This window comes from Rattus rattus, chromosome 16 (genome assembly GCF_011064425.1).
Source record: "Rattus rattus isolate New Zealand chromosome 16, Rrattus_CSIRO_v1, whole genome shotgun sequence".
NCBI lineage: Eukaryota > Metazoa > Chordata > Mammalia > Rodentia > Muridae > Rattus > Rattus rattus.
In genome coordinates this window covers 29,275,621-29,294,880 of record NC_046169.1, presented here as the reverse complement: position 1 = coordinate 29,294,880, position 19,260 = coordinate 29,275,621, and the positions used below count along the sequence as shown (strand labels likewise).

Sequence of the window (19,260 nt, the reverse complement as noted above, 5' to 3'; positions counted from 1 at the left end):
CGTCACTTGTCAGCGCCGGAAGTCGGCTGCACATCGGACCGTGGGCGGCTCTTCACCGAGGCATAGGGAGCCATGGCCGCGGACGGTGAGGGTGGCACGGACGGAAACGCGGAGCCGGGGAGGGAGGGACACTTTTGGTCTTTAGAGGAACAGCCAGTGTATTCGTTCATTCACCCAGAAGTTTGGTTTTTGACAAAGGTTCTCACGTAGAACTCGCTGGGATGTCAAGAATGGCTTTGAAGTCTTCATCCTCTAGTCTCCTTTAGATTGCTGGAATAACAGACGTGCACGGTCAAGCTGGATGTTATGTGGTGCTCAGATATTTGTGCATGCTCAGTAGGCATTCTACCAATTCAGCTTCCTCCCCAGCCGTAATTATTTTTTACGCAGACGCTCTCTCCTCCCTTAGTCTTCCGGAGTCTGGGATTAAAGGCCTGCATCACCACGCCTAATGTGTCATTCAGGAAATATTAGGATTACCCCCTGTGTACTCGACATTATTTTCTAAACTGGGAAGTACAGCACAGAATTCGACACAGTGAAGTTTTGGGCGTTTGGTGGTGTCTTATGGTCGAGAGACCGGTTCGCAAGTGCAGTTAATTCTAAGAGGTGACCAGGGCTGTGAGGACAGTGCATGGCAACTAAGGACTGTCTTTCATGAGGAGCCCAGGAAAAATGAAGATACTAGAACTTTGGTGTGAGTGACATTATGGGGTTCACTTTAAGTACAAACATCCTGGGAGGTTAAACCTACCAGAGTAACATGAGGAAAAGGGTAGAGGAAGGTGGGAGGCTCTTAGTGTTTAAATCATTTTGTGTGCATTAGTGTTTTGCTTACATGTATGTGTGAAGATTCCCTAGAACTGGAGTTGTGAGTTGCCATGTGGGTGCTGGGAATTAAACCTGGGTCCACCAGCGAAACACTCAGTGCTCTTAACCACTAGCCCCTAGTAACAGGTGTTCCCTCCCCCCCCCTCCCTCCCTCCCTCCCCCCCCCTCTCTCTCTCTCTCTCTCTTTCTTCTTTCTTTCTTTCTTTCTTTCTTTCTTTCTTTCTTTCTTTCTTTCTTTCTTTCTTTCTTTCTTTCTTGTAGTGTTTTTGAAACTGGGTTTCTCTGTGTAACCTTGGCTGTCCTGATTCACTCTATAGGCCAGGCTGGCCTTGAACTCAGAAATCAACCTGCCTCCACCTCCCTAGTGCTTGGATTAAAGGTGTGCACCACCACTACCCAGCCCTAGTCACAGTTTTCAAATAACATGTTACCTCAAAGATTGTTGCCTTCTATTTACTTACTTGGTGTGGAAGTCAGAGGACAGTTTGTGGGGATCTGTTCTCTTATTTGTTGTGTAGGTCTTAGGGGTTCAAAAAAGGTCTCAGGCTTGGCAGCAGTCACCTTTGCCAGCTGAGCCTTCGCACTCTCCCAGAATTATTTACTTGATTGACAATAGAAGCATCACTTTGACTGGTTTGTGGGAAATGGATTGTGGGAGCAAGAGGAGCTAGGGTGGTCCATTCAGCAGCCGTAGCCATTTCTCATACCTCTGGGAGAAAGGCAGGCCTGGCGCTGCTTGTCAGGTAGTGAGGTAGACACTCAAGGAAATTGGCAGGGACGTTTCACGAGCACATTTCTAACAGGCATTGTTTTCTTTCCCAGTCTTGGTACTAGCAAGAAAGGAAGAGGAAGGGTTTGGTTCTGAAGAAGCCGGAGGAGGGGGCTGATCCTGATAAAGGATGGGAGGGAGGGAATGGAGGAGACAGTAAATTGGGCACTGCCTTGTACTGCTATGTGAGCTTCCCGGCTTTTCATGACAGTGGACTCTGGCGGGATTGCTTTGTCCATTTGAACTGTATGCTCTTGGCTGGGGCTGGGTATAGGGTCAGATGCCCGTAATCCCAGATACTCATGAGGTATGGGTTTACCAAGTTCAATGCCATACTGGGCAATTCACTGAGACCCTATTTTAAAGGGTCATAGTCCCTGGAGTGACGACTCAGTGGTTAAGAACACTAGCAGAGGAGTTCCCCAAGTTCAGTCCAGCATGCAGACAGTGGCAAAGCTGTCCAGGTGATATGGCGCCATCTTCTGACCTCTGAGGACACTGCATGAATATACAGCCACAGTCAAAGCACTCATGAATAGAGACATCTTTTTTTTTCTTCCCTCTTAATAAGAAAATTCTAAGGATGTAGCTTGGTGGCAGAATCCATTTATTTATTTATTTATTTATTTATTTATTTATTATTTATTTATTTATTTTCGCCCGTACAAGCGTCTATGTTCATTGTCCAGCACCAAACTGAATTAAGTAGGTTCTTCAAAGACTTGGAGCCGGCACCTCCCTAAGCTGGTTCTGTGTACCTAGCATGGTGTGTGCTGAGTGTTTGTGTTACTCGGCCTGTTTAGTTGTGTCTGTCAGTCTGGATAATGGCCTAATTCATTCACATAGTAAAAACTTTGTTCATATAAGAGTTATTTCCCCCTTCTTGGCTACTTTTAAAGGTTAGTCCCTGGACTGGGAGTGTAGCAATAGAACAGAGTCCTTACCTGACATCCACAGGGCCCTGATTCGATTCCCCAGCACTGCTCACAACCAGATGAGGTGCAGGCTAGCACTTGGGAAGTAGAGACAGGAGGATCAGATCTATCATCCTTAGCTACACAAGGAGTGAGAGGTCAGCCTGGGCTATATAAAAAAAGAAATAAATAAAATTTTCTTAATCACACCTGGCTTGGCTGTTCTATGATGGGATGAACTTAGGGCTACCCCAGCTCACGGGTCCTTAATCTATCTGAAATCCTACCACTAGAGATTCCTACAAGTCCTTTTAAATGTGAATGCCTTTGAGTTCCGGATTCACCGTGTGTGAGGAGCATGCCCCACTCTCAGATACTGCTTGTAATGTGGGGCAGCTGAGAGCTGAGTAATCCTCAGCTTCTTAATCCTTGGCCTGGAACTAGCTACACCAGACTGGTTTTGAACTCACAGAGATCCATCTGCCTCTGCCTTCCAAGTGTCGGGATTAAAGACAATGCACCATCATTCCCAGCCTTGGAAATTTGTTTGCTTTTTTAAAGATTTATTTATTGTATGTATGTAAGTACACTTGCTGTCTTCAGACACACCAGAAGAGGGCATCAGATCTCATTATAGATGGTTGTGAGCCACTATGTGGTTGCTGGGAATTGAACTCAGGACCTCTGGAAGAGCAGTCAGTGCTCTCAACCACTGAGACTTGGGTTTTCTTTTCCTTAATGGTGTGTGTGTTACTGGGCACCTTTGTTGAGTCAGGTCTCATGGGCTACCCAGAAATTGAACTCAGGACATCAGATTTGGCTTAGGTGCCTTTATCTTGTAAGCCATATCCGACCCCTTCCTTGTTTTTCCTTTTTAAAAATGAGATACCAGATATCCTCAGTACTAGACAAGTACTTATTAAGCTTTGATCTCACCCCTTAATCTTTACATAAACTTGGCCTTTTCGGTCATGTCACCATCGATTTGAGGATGATGACCATTAGAAGACCTGTAGTTGATTGGTCCCTCATCAGGAATGTTAACTTGATTTCAGTTTATTGAGGCTGACTGTGTTTTGGTTTGGTTTTCTTTTTTTGAGACTGACATTTTAAATGTTGCTTTTGTTACTATTTGCAGAAGATGAGTTGAATCTTCTGGTTATCATAGTTGACACCAACCCGATTTGGTGGGGAAAGCAAGCGTTAAAGGAATCTCAGGTAAGATGGCTTGAACCTTTAACTTGGGTATGTCTGTATCCCACGCACCATCCCCACAACTGAGTCTTTGCAAGCTGAGCTTGGTGACCCTCGTCCAGTCCCAGCACTCAGGTCCCAGGGGTCAAGCTCATCTTTGGCCAGTCTGGGCTAGAGACACTGTCAGAAAGGAAAGCTGTGGTTTACCACACAGACCAGGGAAGTTGCGTAACTGACCCCACAGTTCCTTCTTGGAATGTTTCAATGTCTGAAAAGCATGGGAGTCCCAGCACCTGCTCACCCTCACTCCTGCTTCCGTCCTTTACCTGCAGACAGCACTGATCGCCTCCTGTCTTGCCGTTTCTCAACAGTTCATATATGTATTTATCTCCTGTTAGTTATTGACTTGGAGGGCAGGTACAGTGCCACAGCACTGTGGAAGTCAGTGGACAGCTTCTTTGCTTCAACCACGTGGGCCCTGGGAATCGAGTTCAGAGAATTAGGCTTGGCTGCAAGCACCCTGAACCACGGAGCCATCCCACCAGACTCTTTGGAGTCTTTATCCTTTTTTTAACATTCATTTTTTATGTGTCTATGTGAATGGAAAAGCAAGATTGCGCTTTTTTATTTTATTACCACAGGATCTCATGTATCTCAGGCTGGCCTTGAACAGGCTGTGCAGCTGAGGACGACCTTGAACTTCTGGTCCAGCTGCCTCTGTCTCCTTAAGTTCAACAAGGTTTCCAGGTTTACCCATGTGGCCCCATCATGCTGGTATCTGCTAAGTAAGGTTCTGACGTGTGAATGACTGTCAGTAACATGGAGAAGCCCTCTTCTCTGCCTCTGTGCTTCAGGTTTAGGGGAGGAGGAGCTGAGCAGATTTCCAGCAGTGAATCCTTGTCCCATGTCATTGAGCATCCACAAGGAGTGCCATGTCATGACATGCAGAGGTAGTGGCAGGTGACTTGTTGGACACTTACTGCTGCTCAGCACCAGATGACCCAGGGCCTTGTAGCAAGCAAGAGCTTTTCCTACACACACCTCAGTGTATCAGTAAATAAAGCTGTCACAGCTGACTGCTCTTTCACCGACGCTTCCTCGGGGCTGGGTGTTGTTGTGTGGGAGCTGACGTGTTTCCCTCATGTTTGTCAGTTCACTCTGTCCAAGTGCATGGATGCTGTGATGGTGCTGGCAAACGCCCACCTGTTCATGAACCGCTCCAACCAGCTAGCGGTCATCGCCAGCCACATTCAGGAAAGGTAGGCCAGCGCTCGCCGCCAGGGGCTGCTTTTCAGTTCTTTGACAATCGCATGCATGTGTAGAGCACGTTCTGGTTCCTCACAGGGATCTTTCTCCTCCCCTCTCAGTCGATTCTTATACCCAGGGAAGAACGGCCGACTTGGAGACTTCTTCGGAGATCCTGGCAACGCCCTTCCTGACTGTAATCCTTCTGGGAGTAAGGACGGGAAATACGAGCTGTTGACGGCGGCAAACGAGGTGATCGCCGAGGAGATCAAGGATCTGATGACCAAGAGTGAGAGCCTGGCCATTGTCACTGCTGTCTCAATGTGGTGGTAGTTGTTGTGTGTTTAAAATGCAAGATTCTTACTCATTCTTTGAGAATTTCGTACATGTATACCATGCATTTTGATGATCCTCACCAACCCCATCCTGACCCCTAGATCCACTCCCATCTCCTCCCCACGTCTCCTCACTGCCTCCCAACTTTGCGTCCCTTTTTAAAAATAATCTGGCTATAGTTGTAAATTCCTTTAATTTCAGCAGTAGGAAGGCAGAGGCAGGCACTTGTGAGTTTCAGGCCAGTGTTGTCTACATAGCAAGTTCCAGGACTACCAGGGCTATACAGTGAGAGCCTGTCTCAGAACAAACAAACAAATTTGCTTGTCCTGCCCACACACTCATGGATACAGGGCCATTTACTGGAGCATGTTGACCTATGGGGACCATACCCTTAAAAAAAAAGCCAATCACACCACACCAGCCTATCAACTGTTAATGGCTCCTCAACTACGGGTGGAGGCTCAAGGATTCCGCCCTACTAGGTGCTGAACTGTTGACTGACTTGATATTGTACAGGGCTTAGGCCGGCAGCAGCCACAGCCGCTGTGAGTTTCTGAGTACAGCTTCCTGCCATGACAGGAGAACACTGTTTCGCCAGGTCCCTTTGAACCCTGGCTTGTAAGGGTTCTGCCCCTAAGCCTTAGGACTGTGTTCCATGTTATAGACTCTCTTTCCTTTGACAGAGCATTGATTTGGGGGTCATGGACTCTTTTGAGACTGCAGATGCTAGCCACGTGTCTCTTCCTCGTTAGGTTCATTCCCTCCCATCTCTGTGATATCTAGTTAGCAAGATAACTAAATACAGCCTAACCCCACCTGGCTCTCGAACACTCTGGGTCCCAGGAAGACATGCTGTTAGCCAGCTTTTCACCAGCTTTTCTTCTCTTGTTTTTTGGACTAGTCTTTTTCCAGTTTTGTTTGAGGTTTATTTGTTTGTTTGTTTGTGTTTAGAGAGATCTTCCCCAAGTAGCCCAGACTGATCTTGAACTTGTGGATCACCTGCCTTAGTCTCCCCAGTTCTGGGGTTGCAGGCAGGTACCACATGCCTGGCTCTTCTTTTGGGTTTCATGTCTGCTTTGTCCTTTACCTTGTTCCTTAAAATACATCTTGAATCTTCCGTGGGTACTCACCTTCCTTTATTTATTTTTACTTTTAAGACTAATTATTAATCTTTATTTTTAAGATTAAATTTATTATTTTTTTTAAAGAAAATGTGTGTTTGGAGGTGTGGGAGATAGAGCACTGGCTGCTCTTCAGGGGATCCAGGTTCAGTTCTCAGCACCCAGGGCAGCTTACTAACATCTGCAATTCTAAATCTAGGGGATCTGATCGCCCCTGTTGACCTCCTTGGGCACCAGGCACAGTTCTACACATAAAATAAATCTTTAAAGGGAAAAGGTTAAATGCTTATGTGCGCCCCTGAGATTGTGTTGCGTGCAGCGTACATGCAGGTGCACGAGGAGACCAGAGGTGGTTGTGAGCTGCCTGGTGTGGGTGCGGGGAACCGAACCTGTGTCTTCTACAGGTGCAGTACTCGTAGATAAATAACCCTGAACCTCTCTGTCGTCACTGCCCTTTATCATTGAGGTGGCAACATTCCCCAGTCTGACTAATTCCAGACTTTAAGCTCAGACATTTCTGGTTCCCTGTCCCTCTGTCTCTCCTTTTTTTTTTTTTTTTTTTTTTTTTTTTTCGAGCTGGGGACCGAACCTTAGGCCTTGCGCTTGCTAAGCAAGCGCTCTACCACTGAGCTAAATCCCAACCCCTCTGTCTCTCTATCGTGTCTCGACTCATTTTCTTTGACTGCCATGACTCCACCATCCAATCCCCTATGTCTGTCACTCCATCTTCTTAGTTTCTCAAGTCTAAGCTCTTGACTTCTTTTCTTCTCAGGGCCACCATCTACTCAGCAATGCAGTCTGTGATTTTAGCTTCAGAGTTGTCTCCAAATTCTGACCCCTTACTTTCTGTCAGCCTCAACACTGATGGGATGAAATACCACACTGTGGACACTTGGCATAGCCCTAGCCTCAACCTTGTAGGTACCCTGGCCCCCACTATATGACCACATGGTACTTCAGACTTTGCCAGAGTGCCCTACAGGCCCCATAGGAGCGCTGCTAGATTATCCTGTCAGCCTCCTGCTGGCCTGACTCCTGCCTCCCCACCGTTGCCTTTCCACTCAGCCTCTGCCTTACTTATGTTCTAGTGCTATGGTAAGACACCATGACCAAGGCAACTTACAGAGCGTTTAATTTGAGACTCACGGTTCCAAAGGGTAGCAGAGTCCGTACACTTCCTGGTGGGGAACACGGAAGCAGCAGGCATGGTTCTGGAGCTGAGACCTTACATCTAATCCGAAAGCACAGAGGAGGGGAGTGCTAACTGGGCATGGCATGAGCTTTTGAAACCTCAGAAGACCACCCCTAAGACATGCCTCCTTCAACGGGACCACACCTCCTAATCCTTTCCAAACAGTTCCACCAACTGGGGACTGAGTATTCAAATGTGTGTGCCCTGGGCAGCCATTCTCATTCAAAGTGCCACACCCTCAGATGATGGTGATGTAAACTTCTAAAGAATAATTGAGTTCTAGTGATGGCTGAGGAGTTAAGAGCACTGTTGCTTTTGCGGAAGAGCCAAACTTAGTTCATAGCACCCATGTCAGGAGGCTCATCTCCTCCTCTGCCTCTAGCTCCCGGCGAGCCAATACTCTTTTTTTGGGGCCTCTACAAAAAATTGAATTCCAAAGCAGTCAGTTTTTCTTGAGACAGAATCTCCCTGTGTAGCTCTGGATCACTTGTAGCTTGCTGTGTAGACCAGACTGGCCTCAAACTCACAGAGACCTGCCTGCCTCTGCCTCCAGCATGGTGAGAGTAAAGGTATGGGCCACCACACCTGGCCCCATTTTTAACCGTTTTTTGAGTGTACAGATCAGTAGTGTTAGGTGTGTACATGCTGTGCAGGGCTACTCTAGAACCTTCCTCTCCTAAATGGCACCGTGTCCTTATTTTATTGTTTACTTTTTCAATTGATTTATCTCACTTTATGAGTATGGATGTTTTGCCAGCATGTGTGTCTGTGCACCCCCCATGTGTGTGCCCGGTTCTTGCGGAGGCCCAAAGAGGGCATCAGATACACGAGAATTGAAATTACAGACAGCACGAACCACCATAAATCCTCTGAAAGAGCAGCCAGTGCTCTTAACCACTGATTCACCTCTTCAGTCCCTCCTCATCCTTTAAGTACCAACTCGCATCTCTGCCTTTCCTTCCACTAAAGAGACACCAAGGTATTCTGAAAAGAGCCATAGAATTGCTTACTTGTGTTTACTGATTACAAGTTTCTGTGTTTTAAAACCCACTTTGAACATGTCATCTTTTGATTCATTCACGAATACTGGAGTTTCAAAATGACTTTCAATCTGAGGGCTGGAGAGATGGCTCAGTGGTGGGAACACTGATTGCTCTTCCAGAAGTCCTGAGTTCAATCCCCAGCACCTACATGGTGGCTCACAACCATCTGTAATGGGGATCTGATGCCCTCTTCTGGTGTGTCTGGAGAGCAACAGTGTATTCATATATATAAAATAAATCTTTTTTTTAAAAAATGATTTCATTTATAAAAAGACTTAGAATTTCCCCTTTTGTGCTCTAATGTTTGCAGGTGACATCAAGGGCCAGCACACGGAGACCCTACTGGCAGGATCCCTCGCCAAGGCCCTTTGCTGTATCCTTGTGCCTGTGTGTTCCGAAGAAGCCTTTCATGGGAGCGTGCTAGGGGGTGGCTTCTCCTAATTCTGTACCATCCATGGGACTCAGACAACCAGACTCTTCCCAGACCTGATATCATGTGTGGCGGGCCCCCAGCCTTGCTGTGTGGAATGTGAACAGTATTGAGTGTTGTTCACATCCTTGTTTATCCAGTTGTCCTGATCACATTTATTATCCCATTGGATAAGCTGCTGGGCGAGGGTGTGGCCCTAGTGTTCCTCTCCAGGATGGTGGATAGTCATCTGTCCCTAGCTGTGGTCTTCACATTGCAGAGAGAATGAATGCTTTTCTCTGTGAGTATGGGATGGGTTACTGAACCTAAACTCACCCACACGGCTGTCGTGGCAGATGTTGGGAGGGGTCTGCTTTCAAATCTGAAGGTCAGTGCTGCTCCTACAGATGTCTGGGAACACATTTTTATATTCCTTTATGTTAACAAATCCAGACATTCACAGAGTGAGCAAGGCAGTGAAAGGTAAGAGCTGAATTCCTTTGCAGCAATCACTGTGTTGATTTTAGTGCTGCATGCTTGGTGGGGCATTTGGGAACTGTTAGACACGCAGAAGCAGAGGCAGACAGATCTCTGAGTTCACGGCCAGCCTCGTATACAGGGCAAGTTCCAGACCACAGGGCTGCTGCTTAGTGAGACCCCGTCTCACATAAAATAAACAATGCTGAGAAAACCATATTCTTTTTAAGCTACCATGTTTGCTAATTATAACCTGTTTTTTAATCTCTTTATAGATAATCAGGAGATGAAATCAAGGATTTTGGTAAGATTATACACAACTTACATACAACTACAGAAAGCTGAAAGACGTGGGAAGGAATCCAGTTGGTGTCATGTGCATTTAATCCTAGCACTGGGGAGGGAGACACAGGCTGGGGTCTGTGAGGTCAAGGACTCTGTTTTATCTACATTCTGGGTGCCAAGCCTGAGGACTTGACTTCAGTCCCCAGGACCCAGATGGTGGAAGGAGAGAACCAACTCCCCAAAGTTGTCCCCTGGCCTCCCGATGCATGCTGGGTACTCTGGACAGATGCCCATCGGTCTAACAAGGAGCAGGAAGGCTCTGGTCCTACACGTCAGGGGCTTCTTACTAAGTAGGACGAGGGACTGGAGGAGTGGTATTGCCTGCGGCTGGCAGCGGCCTTGTCCTGAGGCCGCCCTGGGCAGTCCTTGAGGTGGAATGGCTGTGGTGTTGCAGGTCATCAAGGCTGCAGAGGACAGTGCGCTGCAGTACATGAACTTCATGAACGTCATCTTTGCTGCTCAGAAGCAGGTGAGGCCCCGCCTTCTCAGTCCCCAAAGAAATGATCAGAGGCAGTGGGTGGTGGTGCCTTCCTTATGAGTTAGAGGCCAGCTAGGTCTGTATGGAGTCCTGGACAGCAGCCCCAGGGCTACATAGAACGATCCCGCGTCAGAAACAAACAAGTGGGGCTGGAGAGCTGGCTTATTGGTTAAGAGCACTGGCTGCTCTTTCAGAGGACCCAGGTTCAATTCCCGGCACCCACGTGACAGCTCACCATTACCTGTAACTCCAGTGTCAGGCCATCTGACTCCCTCACACAGACATGCATGCAGGCAAAACATGAATGCACATAAAATTAAATTAATTAAAAACGAAAAACAGAAACAGTGATCATGGTCATTCTTTACAGCAGTGTTCTGACTAAACAGGGGTGTATTAGTGGATTGGGGGAGTCAGAAGCCACACTGGATACTTGCCAGTTTTCTTTTTAGGGTCCCGGGCAGTTTTTGACTGGGTAGTGTCCTCAGGTCAATCCACCCAAACTTGCTTTTGCGCTGGGTGACATGGTGCTCACCCCATTAGAATCTCTGAGTTAACAGTTTGACACAAGAACCTTCGACTCCCCCATCTTTTATGTTTGTTTTTGTTTTTCTGAGACAAGGTTTCTCTGTGTATCCCTGCTTATCCTGGAGCCTGCTCTGAGACTAGAATGGCCTGGTTTAGAGCTCCGCCTGCCTCTGCCTCCCCAGTGCTGGGATTACAGTTGGGCGCCGTTACTGCCCGGCTCTCATTTTGTTTTGAGCTCCTAGAGCCCACACAGGCCTTGAACTTAAGACTCCTCTCCATCAGCCTGTGGGTTGGCTAGGATCACAGGTGTATACCATTCTGCCCAACAGTGTGTCTCTGCTCATTGCAGTGTGCTTTGCAAATAACTGACATGTTCAGGTAGCCTGACATGGCATCCTTGTTCTCTGGTTACTGTTTGAATGCGTGTACGTGCTTCGGCTGCACACATTTATGTGCAACATGGGCAGTTGTGGTGCCTGCAGGAGCCAAGGGAGGAGCCAAGGGAGGGGCCCAGGGAGGAGCCAAGGGAGGGTGTCAGATCCTGTGGAGCTAGAGCTGTAGATGATTCGAGCTACAGTGTGGGTGCCGTGAACTGAACCAGGGTCCTGTGGAGGAGCAGCAGTGCCACCCCTCTCTTCTCCAACCTTAGTTCTAACCTGTGCCATAACCAGAGCACGGAGATGTCGGAGTGAAAGGGGTCAGGCATTACAGGCAGGAGCTCCGACCTGTCCTGGATGCTTTGGATGCCAAATGCCTTGCAGTGTCATCACACGTTAAAGGGCCCATTTTAGGGATATAGTCTCGCTGGACCAACACCCAAGAGGCAGAGGCAGAGGCAGGAGGATTGCCACAAGTTCCATGCCAGTCTAGACAACAGAGTTGAGATCCTGACTCAAAACAAAGATAAAAGAATAGACTCTAGCATGTCGGAGACAGCCGTGGCGTTGCTGTGATGTTTCCAAATGCTCCTTTCAGAATATCCTCATCGATGCCTGCGTCCTGGACTCGGATTCAGGGCTCCTCCAGCAGGTACGTTTCCAACGCATGTGCGCCAGTGGCCAGGCTTTTAGACAGGAACATTCTGTGTGTCTGCACTGTGTGGATGGGAATACCTTGGCCAGGCATGCTGGCACGTGCTGGTAGTCCCAGCAGTGAGGAAGCTGCAGCAGGGGGATCACGAGATTTGAGAACAGCCTGGGCTACAGAATAAGGCTCTGGGAGACAGCAAGAGAATATGAAGGTATTTTGGTTATACTGAGCTTAACGTGTAATTAAAACGGATTTTATCTGTCTCTGGTCATGAGACCAGGGCCTCACTGTGTAGCTGGATCTGGACCTGGGACTCACAGAGATCTACCTCCCTTCTGTGGAGATTTAAATGTATGTGCCACCATGCCTCCTCTCCCTTTTTAATCGGGCTTCTAGGAAACTGTAAATTCTATACATTCACCATATATGTCTTGGGAAGCACTGTTTGATGTTGCTTGTTTGGGTGGTGGTAAGAGCTCACCTTAGCCCAGGCTGGATTCAAGCCCATTGCACAGCTCCTGCTTTAGATGTTGCTTTTTGAGCAGAAGATTGAAACTGAATGGTGAGGAGGGTAGAGGGACCCACACCTGAAATAGCCAGTAAACTGAGGATGGCAACCTTTTGCTCACAAGAAATACTTGTGGGCCAGTGAGATTGCTCAGTGGCTAAAGGGGCCTGTCACCAAAGCCGATGACCTGAGTTTCATTCCTGAGACCCATATTCTGCAAGGAGAGAGCCAACCCCTTCAAGTTGTCTCTGGTCTCCATGTGTGTACTGTGATATGCATGCACACGCACACACAAAGAGTATATGTAGGGCTGGAGAGACGGCTCAGTGGTTAAGCGCAGTGGGAAGCTCAGAATGTGCTGCATGGCTCAGTGGGCAGAGAGTGAAGCTGCCGGAGGCAGTCCTGTCTGTTGGCAGCTATGAGCTTACTTCCTGAAGACGAGACTCCATCTGTCTCAGCCGGGGCGCCTGGAGCAGAGCTGTGTGCTAGTGTCTAAAGCATGGACAGCACTGCCCTTTCAGACTCCTCTGGGGATGCCACGGTGCTCCTTTGGCAGTGACCCCTTTGTCTTGCAGGCTTGTGACATCACTGGGGGACTGTACCTGAAGGTGCCTCAGATGCCTTCTCTCCTGCAGTACTTACTGGTGAGTCAGTAGCAGCTCCCCCCAACCCCCCCCCCCCCAGCTCCTAGGGAAGGAACTGCGGGGTAAATGGTGGCCTCAGAGTTCCCAAAGAACTGGACGGAGAGGGCGGACTTTTGGTCTTTGAACTCTGAGGGTTGTTTGCAGGTGTCATGACTGCATAGCACAGGGCTTAGTAAGGGTGGAATGGGGCCAACAACATGGCTCAGTGAGTAAGGGGGTTTGCTGCCAAGCCCAATGACTTGAGTTCAAGTCTCAGGACCAACTTGGTGGAAGTAGAGTACCAGTTCCAACCAGTTGTCATCTGACTACCACATGTGCTGTAGCATATTGCTCACACATGTAAAAGCACACAAAATAAACAAAATGGTTTTACAATTTTTATATACTATTCTTTTTTTTTTTTTTTTTTTTTTTTTTTTTTTTTTTTGAGCTGAGGACCGTCCAGGGCCTTGTGCTTGCTAGGCAAGCACTCTACCCTGAGCTAAATCCCCAACCCCTACAATTTTTAAATAATTATGGAATGAATAAAAATGAATCTTGGGCTGGAGAGATGGCTCAGTGGTTAAGAGCCCCGACTGCTCTTCCAGAGGTCCTGAGTTCAAATCCCAGCAACCACATGGTGGCTCACAACCATCTGTAAAGAGATCCTATGCCCTCTTCTGGTGTATCTGAAGATAGCTACAGTGTACTCATATATAATAAATGAATAAATCTTAAAAAAAAAGTGAATCTTAATAGACTTTGAAGGAAATTCTTTTTATTATTTTGTGTATGTGTGTGGGTCCACCCTTGCCACTGGGTACATGTGGAGCTCAGAGGACAACTTGCAGGAGTCAGCTCTCCTTCTCTCTGTGGGTCCCAGAAATGGAACTGAGGTCACCCATTAGGCTTGGTGGCCAGTGTCTTTCTTTCCCCACTGAGCCATCTCACGGGCCCTGAAGGAAAGTCTGACTTCGTATTCTCCTCAGTGCCGAGTGCCTAAGACGACTGCTGTGTCTTGACTATTGCTGGTTTTCCTCCCATTACTGAATCAAAGTCTCTCCTTCCTTTCTGTTTTTTTTAAACAGTGGGTTTTTCTTCCGGATCAAGACCAGCGATCTCAGCTAATCCTCCCGCCTCCGATCCACGTGGACTACAGGGCTGCCTGCTTCTGCCATCGAAGTCTCATTGAGATTGGCTATGTCTGCTCTGTGTGTCTGTCTAGTAAGTTCATTTGGAGTTTTTCTTGCTGTCTGTGGTGGGGTGTGGGGCAGGAGTGGAGCGAAAGGTGATCCATGCTTTCCAAGTCCTGATTTCCTCGTTTTCTGAACTTTTAACAGTTTTCTGCAACTTCAGCCCCATCTGCACCACGTGCGAGTAAGTATCTTCCCAGGGCCGGGTGGGCGAAGGTCCCTGAGCCTCAGAGCCCTGAGGTCTTTCTTCCCTGCCATTCCAGGACAGCTTTTAAGATCTCCCTCCCTCCTGTGCTGAAGGCCAAGAAGAAGAAACAGAAGGTGTCCCTGTGATGAGCGATACAAGCTTCCCCATCTCTTCCCACCGACTGCGTCTCTGTAGGGAGCACGGAGGAGTTTGAAACACCGCCTTTGTTCTGTGCTTTTAGGGTGTGAGGCCGGAGAGTACGCACCCCTCTGATTGGTCTGGAAGGGGGACGGCTTTGTAGGTTGTGGGGCAGCAGGTGCCTGGCGGATGCTAATCTGTGGCTCTTTTGTTAGTTGTCGCTTGGATGCTTGGTGCTGGGTTTTGAAGCCTAGCTTTGCACGAGCTAGGCCTGCAGCCCACCTCAGAACTGCAGTGGGCCCCTGGGATTTTGTTTTCGCACGATCCTCGGTCAAAGCTTATGTGGTGGTGCTGGGTCTTCTGTACTTCAGAAGTATGTGAGGTTGGGACGTCATCTGGGAGGGTGACCGGCATTGGGTCACTGTGGGCCGTGACAGAATATCTTAAGTTGCTCAGGTGATGCACACCTGTAACCTTGAACTTAGGAGGCTGAGACAGGAAGGTTTGGGGTTCAGATCCCGCCTGGGATATGTATAAGGTGCCGGCTTTTTTTCTTTTTTGACAAAAGAACATTTTACTTCAAATAAATTGTTTCCTTCAACTGTTCTCAAATGTAACCAGACCTAAAGGCATAGCCTTCCATCTCAGCACTCAGGGAGCCCAGACAAGTGCATCACCGCGTTTGAGGCCAGCCAGGTCTACATAGTGAGTTCAGACCACACCAACCAGGGTTGCGTCTTGCCACCTTGTTTACAAAAAATAAACCCCAAACCAGTCACGTTCACAGGGAGAACCATTGATCACCAGAAATGTAAATGAGTTCAGGAGAAACGTTTGTAATCTCAACAATAAAGTCCTATTTTTGTATTTACTAATTTCCCTTGATGTGTTTTTCTAAATATTTGCATTGATTAGGTTTTCTTGAAATTACTAAAAGCTGCTGGATGGTGGTGTACACTTTTAATCCCAGCACTTTGTGAGTTCGAGGCCAGGTCTGGTTTACAGAACCAGTCCTAGTACAGCACAGAGAAACCCTGTCTTGAAAAACCAAAAAATATATTACTGAAAGCTTTCTTTGCCCCTTTGAGACAGGTTCCTCTGTGTAGCCCTGCCTGTCCTGGAACTCACTCAGTAGACCAGGCTGGTCTTGAACTCACAGAGATCTGCCTGCTTCTGCCTCCTGAGTGCCGGAATTAAAGGTGCACACTACCTCCACTCAGCTACTAAGAGCTTTCTCAAGGCCCTGAAGAGATGGGGCAATGATTGAGAGAACGTCCTGCTCTTCCAGAAGCTCCAGTTCAGTTCCCAGCACCCACATACCAGCTCACAACTATGTGTAACTCTAGTGCTAGGGGACCCGATGCCCTCTCTTGGCCTCCACGAGCACCAGGCACAAGCCAGGTGCCCAGACATTCACTCATACACAACACAAAGACTAAAGATGAAAAGAGAAAACCAGCAGTTTGGCATGGTGGCTCAGCAGGTCTTATGACCCAACTTCGATTCCCAGGCCCACGTGGCAGAAGGAAAAAACTAATTCCTGAGAATTGTCTTCATTCAATTTGGAGGAGCTGAGGCAGAGGCTTGCCAGAGCTGGTGCCTGGAGGGACAGCACGTGAAAGTGGCAGTGGCCTGGCAGCAGGGCTTCCTGCTGTTGCAGGGTGGGGGTGGGGAACTGCTGATCACATGACTGTGGCCTGAGGTAGCAGTGGGAAGCCCAAGCCAGTTTGCTGTGTCTAATGGAGGGTGGCAGTGGCAACAGATCCACGGCCACTTTTCTGGCTTCTTCGGAAGGGGAGGATCAGGTCACGACAAGCTGATTTGTGTGTTCCCTAACTGGGATGAACACAGCCACCCTACCCCATCTCCTTATTTAAATGTGGATCCACACTGTCCTTCAGGATACTGTTGGGTTTATTTTGCCAACTGGAACTAATACAACCCAAGGCAGATTTGAGCCTTTTTTGTAGTCATTGGAGGATGTTGTATGACAAAGGCTGCATTTGGAGTAGTGGACCATCTTTGGCTGGGATTAAAGAACAACCAGAACATGGTTTGGTCCAAACCATGAAATACACACATTTTGAATATGGTGACTACACAAAGGGTACTTTGGGCTAATATTCTAAGGTTCTCTTGCTTTGCATTATAATGTAAACAAAGCTCTATAGTTTGGTGTTATTTAGATGACACAGATATGCATAGGATGACCTCGACACACTAGCAGCCAGAACTATGTCTGGAATGTTGTGTAAACGTACAACGGTCTTCAACGATTAGCTCGTGGTGGCCTGGCATGGCTAACACAAGCTTGTCAAACTACAACTCTGTGAGTTCTTTAAATTTACTAACCTTGGACATAGGACACCCCTCTGTTCTCCAGCCCATGTATAATTCTGATACTTCATAGGTTTGCTTTATTTCGTGTGTACGAGTGTTTGCCTGGATGTATGTATGCACACCACGTGCGTGTAGTGAATGAGGATTCCCAGGAACTGTAGTTACAGGAAGTTGTGGTTTACCACATGGGTGCTGGAAACCAAACCCCGCTCTTCTGTGTTAGCAGCAACAGCTCTGAAATGCTGCACCATCTCTCCAACCCCGTAGTGTGGTTTCTTGACATCTGGGATGGTAGTCTAACGGGAGTACAGAAATCTGGGGCCACGATCAGAGAACCCGCGCTCTTGCTCTGGACCAATCATGGAGCGGCATGCCGCTGGCCGATTGGAGATTGGCCGCTTGGCTGTTGGCTCTTGCTAGCCTTGTAGACCTAGACCAATCACGACATGCCCATCATCGATTGGTGGTTGCCATGGCTGCGGGCATTTAGCTTGGCAATATGGCGTCCGCAGGGCGGCAAATGCCGCCGCTTTTTCTCTCCCAGGCTCTCCTGGGTTTTTGAGGCAAATCGGCCCCGGGTATGGGTTCTCTGTCGCCGCTCAGCTTCCTGTGGGGACTTCTCCTGCTGCAGGGCGTCCTAAGGCCGCTGCGCGGCGACCCGGGTGTGTATGGCGGGGGTATGGCCCTGCATGGCCCAGGCAGGGAATCTGACTCTTAAAGGACCAGACCTGGGGCTCCTTGGATCCCGGAAACCAGGCCACATAAAAAACAGCACACGCACGCCAGGTACTGGTTCTGCACCCGTTAACCCCTCCCCGCACCCTTCCTTCCCTCTTAGTTTTCATCCCACCTTTCATCCGGATGTCCAGTCCTGAGGTCCGCGCGTCCCTGGTCGGAGGTAGCGAGGATGTCACCGTATCTCTGACTCCACTGCAAATCAAGGAAGGTAGGACTCTGGCTGTTTTTGAGAGAGTGGGTGCTGCCAACAGAAATACTGCTCTCAGAAGAATAGGAGTGGAGCTGGAAGGCAGTGTCTGTTGTAGGCCCTGTGGACCATCCTGGAAAAGCGAGCTTGAAATAAAAGTGGTCAACAAACCAGGCATGGTAGCACACGCATTTAATCCCAGAACGGAGGAGGCAGACCCAGGTGGATATGTGGATATCCAGCCGGCCTGGTTTGCATAATAAAACTTGTCTTTGTTTTGTTTATTGAGCTAGCTCCCCTGAGATTCCCACACAGCACCTCAGAGTTCCCCTAAGAACAGAAGAGTCTTTTTTTTTGTCCCATTTGACAAATGACACATACTGTTTGACCGGTCTCATGTAGCCTGTCTGGGTGGGTGGGGGGATTCCTACCCCAGGACCCTCGACTCACCCTTGCTGCTGCACCCTGATGCCTCAAATTCTAATTTCTCACTTAGGAGTGTTGCCAGTTCCTACTTGCGGTGGCCTCAACAATGAGACCGGGGATTGGAATATGACTGTGAGCCCCCAAGCGGTAAGACCTGAGGCAACAGCTTCCGTGTGTGTGTGTGTGTGTGTGTGTGTGTGTGTGTGTGTGTCTGTCTGTCTGTCTGTCTGTCTGTCTGTCTGTCTGTCTGTCTTTGTTGCTGCAAGGGCAACACCATGACCAAAAGGCAAGTTGGAGAGGAAAGGTTTTTTTCAGCTTATACTTCCACATTCTGGTTCATCACTGAAGGAAGTCAAGACGGAAACTCACACAGGGCAGGAAGCTGGAGGCAGGAGCTGATGGAGAGGCCATGGAGGGATGCTGCTCAATGGCTTGCTCCCCATGGCTTGCTCAGCCTGCTTTCTTATGGAACCCCGGGACCACCAGCCCGGGGATGGCACTAATTAAGAAACTGCCTTACGGCTGGATGTTATGGAAGCATTTTCTTTTTTTTTCGGAGCTGGGGACCGAACCCAGGGCCTTGCGCTTGCTAGACAAGCGCCCTACCATTGAGCTAAATCCCCAACCCCTGGAAGCATGTTCTTAATTGAGTTCCCTTCTTCCAGCTACTCTAACTTGTGTAGAATTAGAAATCAGGCTGGAGGGGCTGGGATTTAGCTCAGTGGTAGAGCGCTTACTAGGAAGCTTTCGTCCCCAGCTCTAAAAAAAGAACCAAAAAAAAAAAAAAAAAAAAAAAAGAAATCAGGCTGGGAACATAGTTCAGTTGGTAGAGTGCATGTAGGAAGCCCTGAGTCAATCCCAGTACCGTACGTGCCACAGGTTGGTTGAAACCGAAGCGAGCGCTGCCTTCTTTGTATGTAGGTCTCCTTTTGTGAAGGGCACCGTCTGTCTCGTGTACAGCTCGTAGGTAAAGCAAAGCAAGGCTCACGTGCGTGTTGACAGTGTGTTC

General features: G+C 48.3%; 1 protein-coding gene and 1 pseudogene across 1 annotated transcript; both read left to right on the top strand.

Annotated features, from left to right (window-relative positions):
- Nucleotides 1-14: 14 nt before the first annotated feature.
- On the top strand, nucleotides 15-15,435 carry Gtf2h3 (general transcription factor IIH subunit 3). The gene is made up of 13 exons (XM_032887261.1): nucleotides 15-85; nucleotides 3,653-3,732; nucleotides 4,861-4,967; nucleotides 5,076-5,242; nucleotides 8,956-9,018; nucleotides 9,508-9,537; nucleotides 9,807-9,835; nucleotides 10,271-10,345; nucleotides 11,858-11,911; nucleotides 12,995-13,063; nucleotides 14,131-14,266; nucleotides 14,383-14,419; nucleotides 14,499-15,435. Exons 1-13 carry the CDS (start codon nucleotides 73-75, stop codon nucleotides 14,566-14,568), a joined length of 930 nt encoding a protein of 309 aa, XP_032743152.1. The 5' UTR covers nucleotides 15-72; the 3' UTR covers nucleotides 14,569-15,435.
- An 864-nt stretch (nucleotides 15,436-16,299) lies between these two features.
- On the top strand, nucleotides 16,300-16,893 carry LOC116885258 (annotated as a pseudogene).
- The last annotated feature ends 2,367 nt before the right edge of the window (nucleotides 16,894-19,260 follow it).

Coding starts and splice junctions, on each gene's coding strand:
- Gtf2h3 (XM_032887261.1), top strand. Junction 9,538..9,806: donor AGTGAGCAAGGCAGTGAAAG/GTAAGAGCTGAA, acceptor ATCTCTTTATAG/ATAATCAGGAGATGAAATCA. Junction 14,420..14,498: donor CCCATCTGCACCACGTGCGA/GTAAGTATCTTC, acceptor CTGCCATTCCAG/GACAGCTTTTAAGATCTCCC.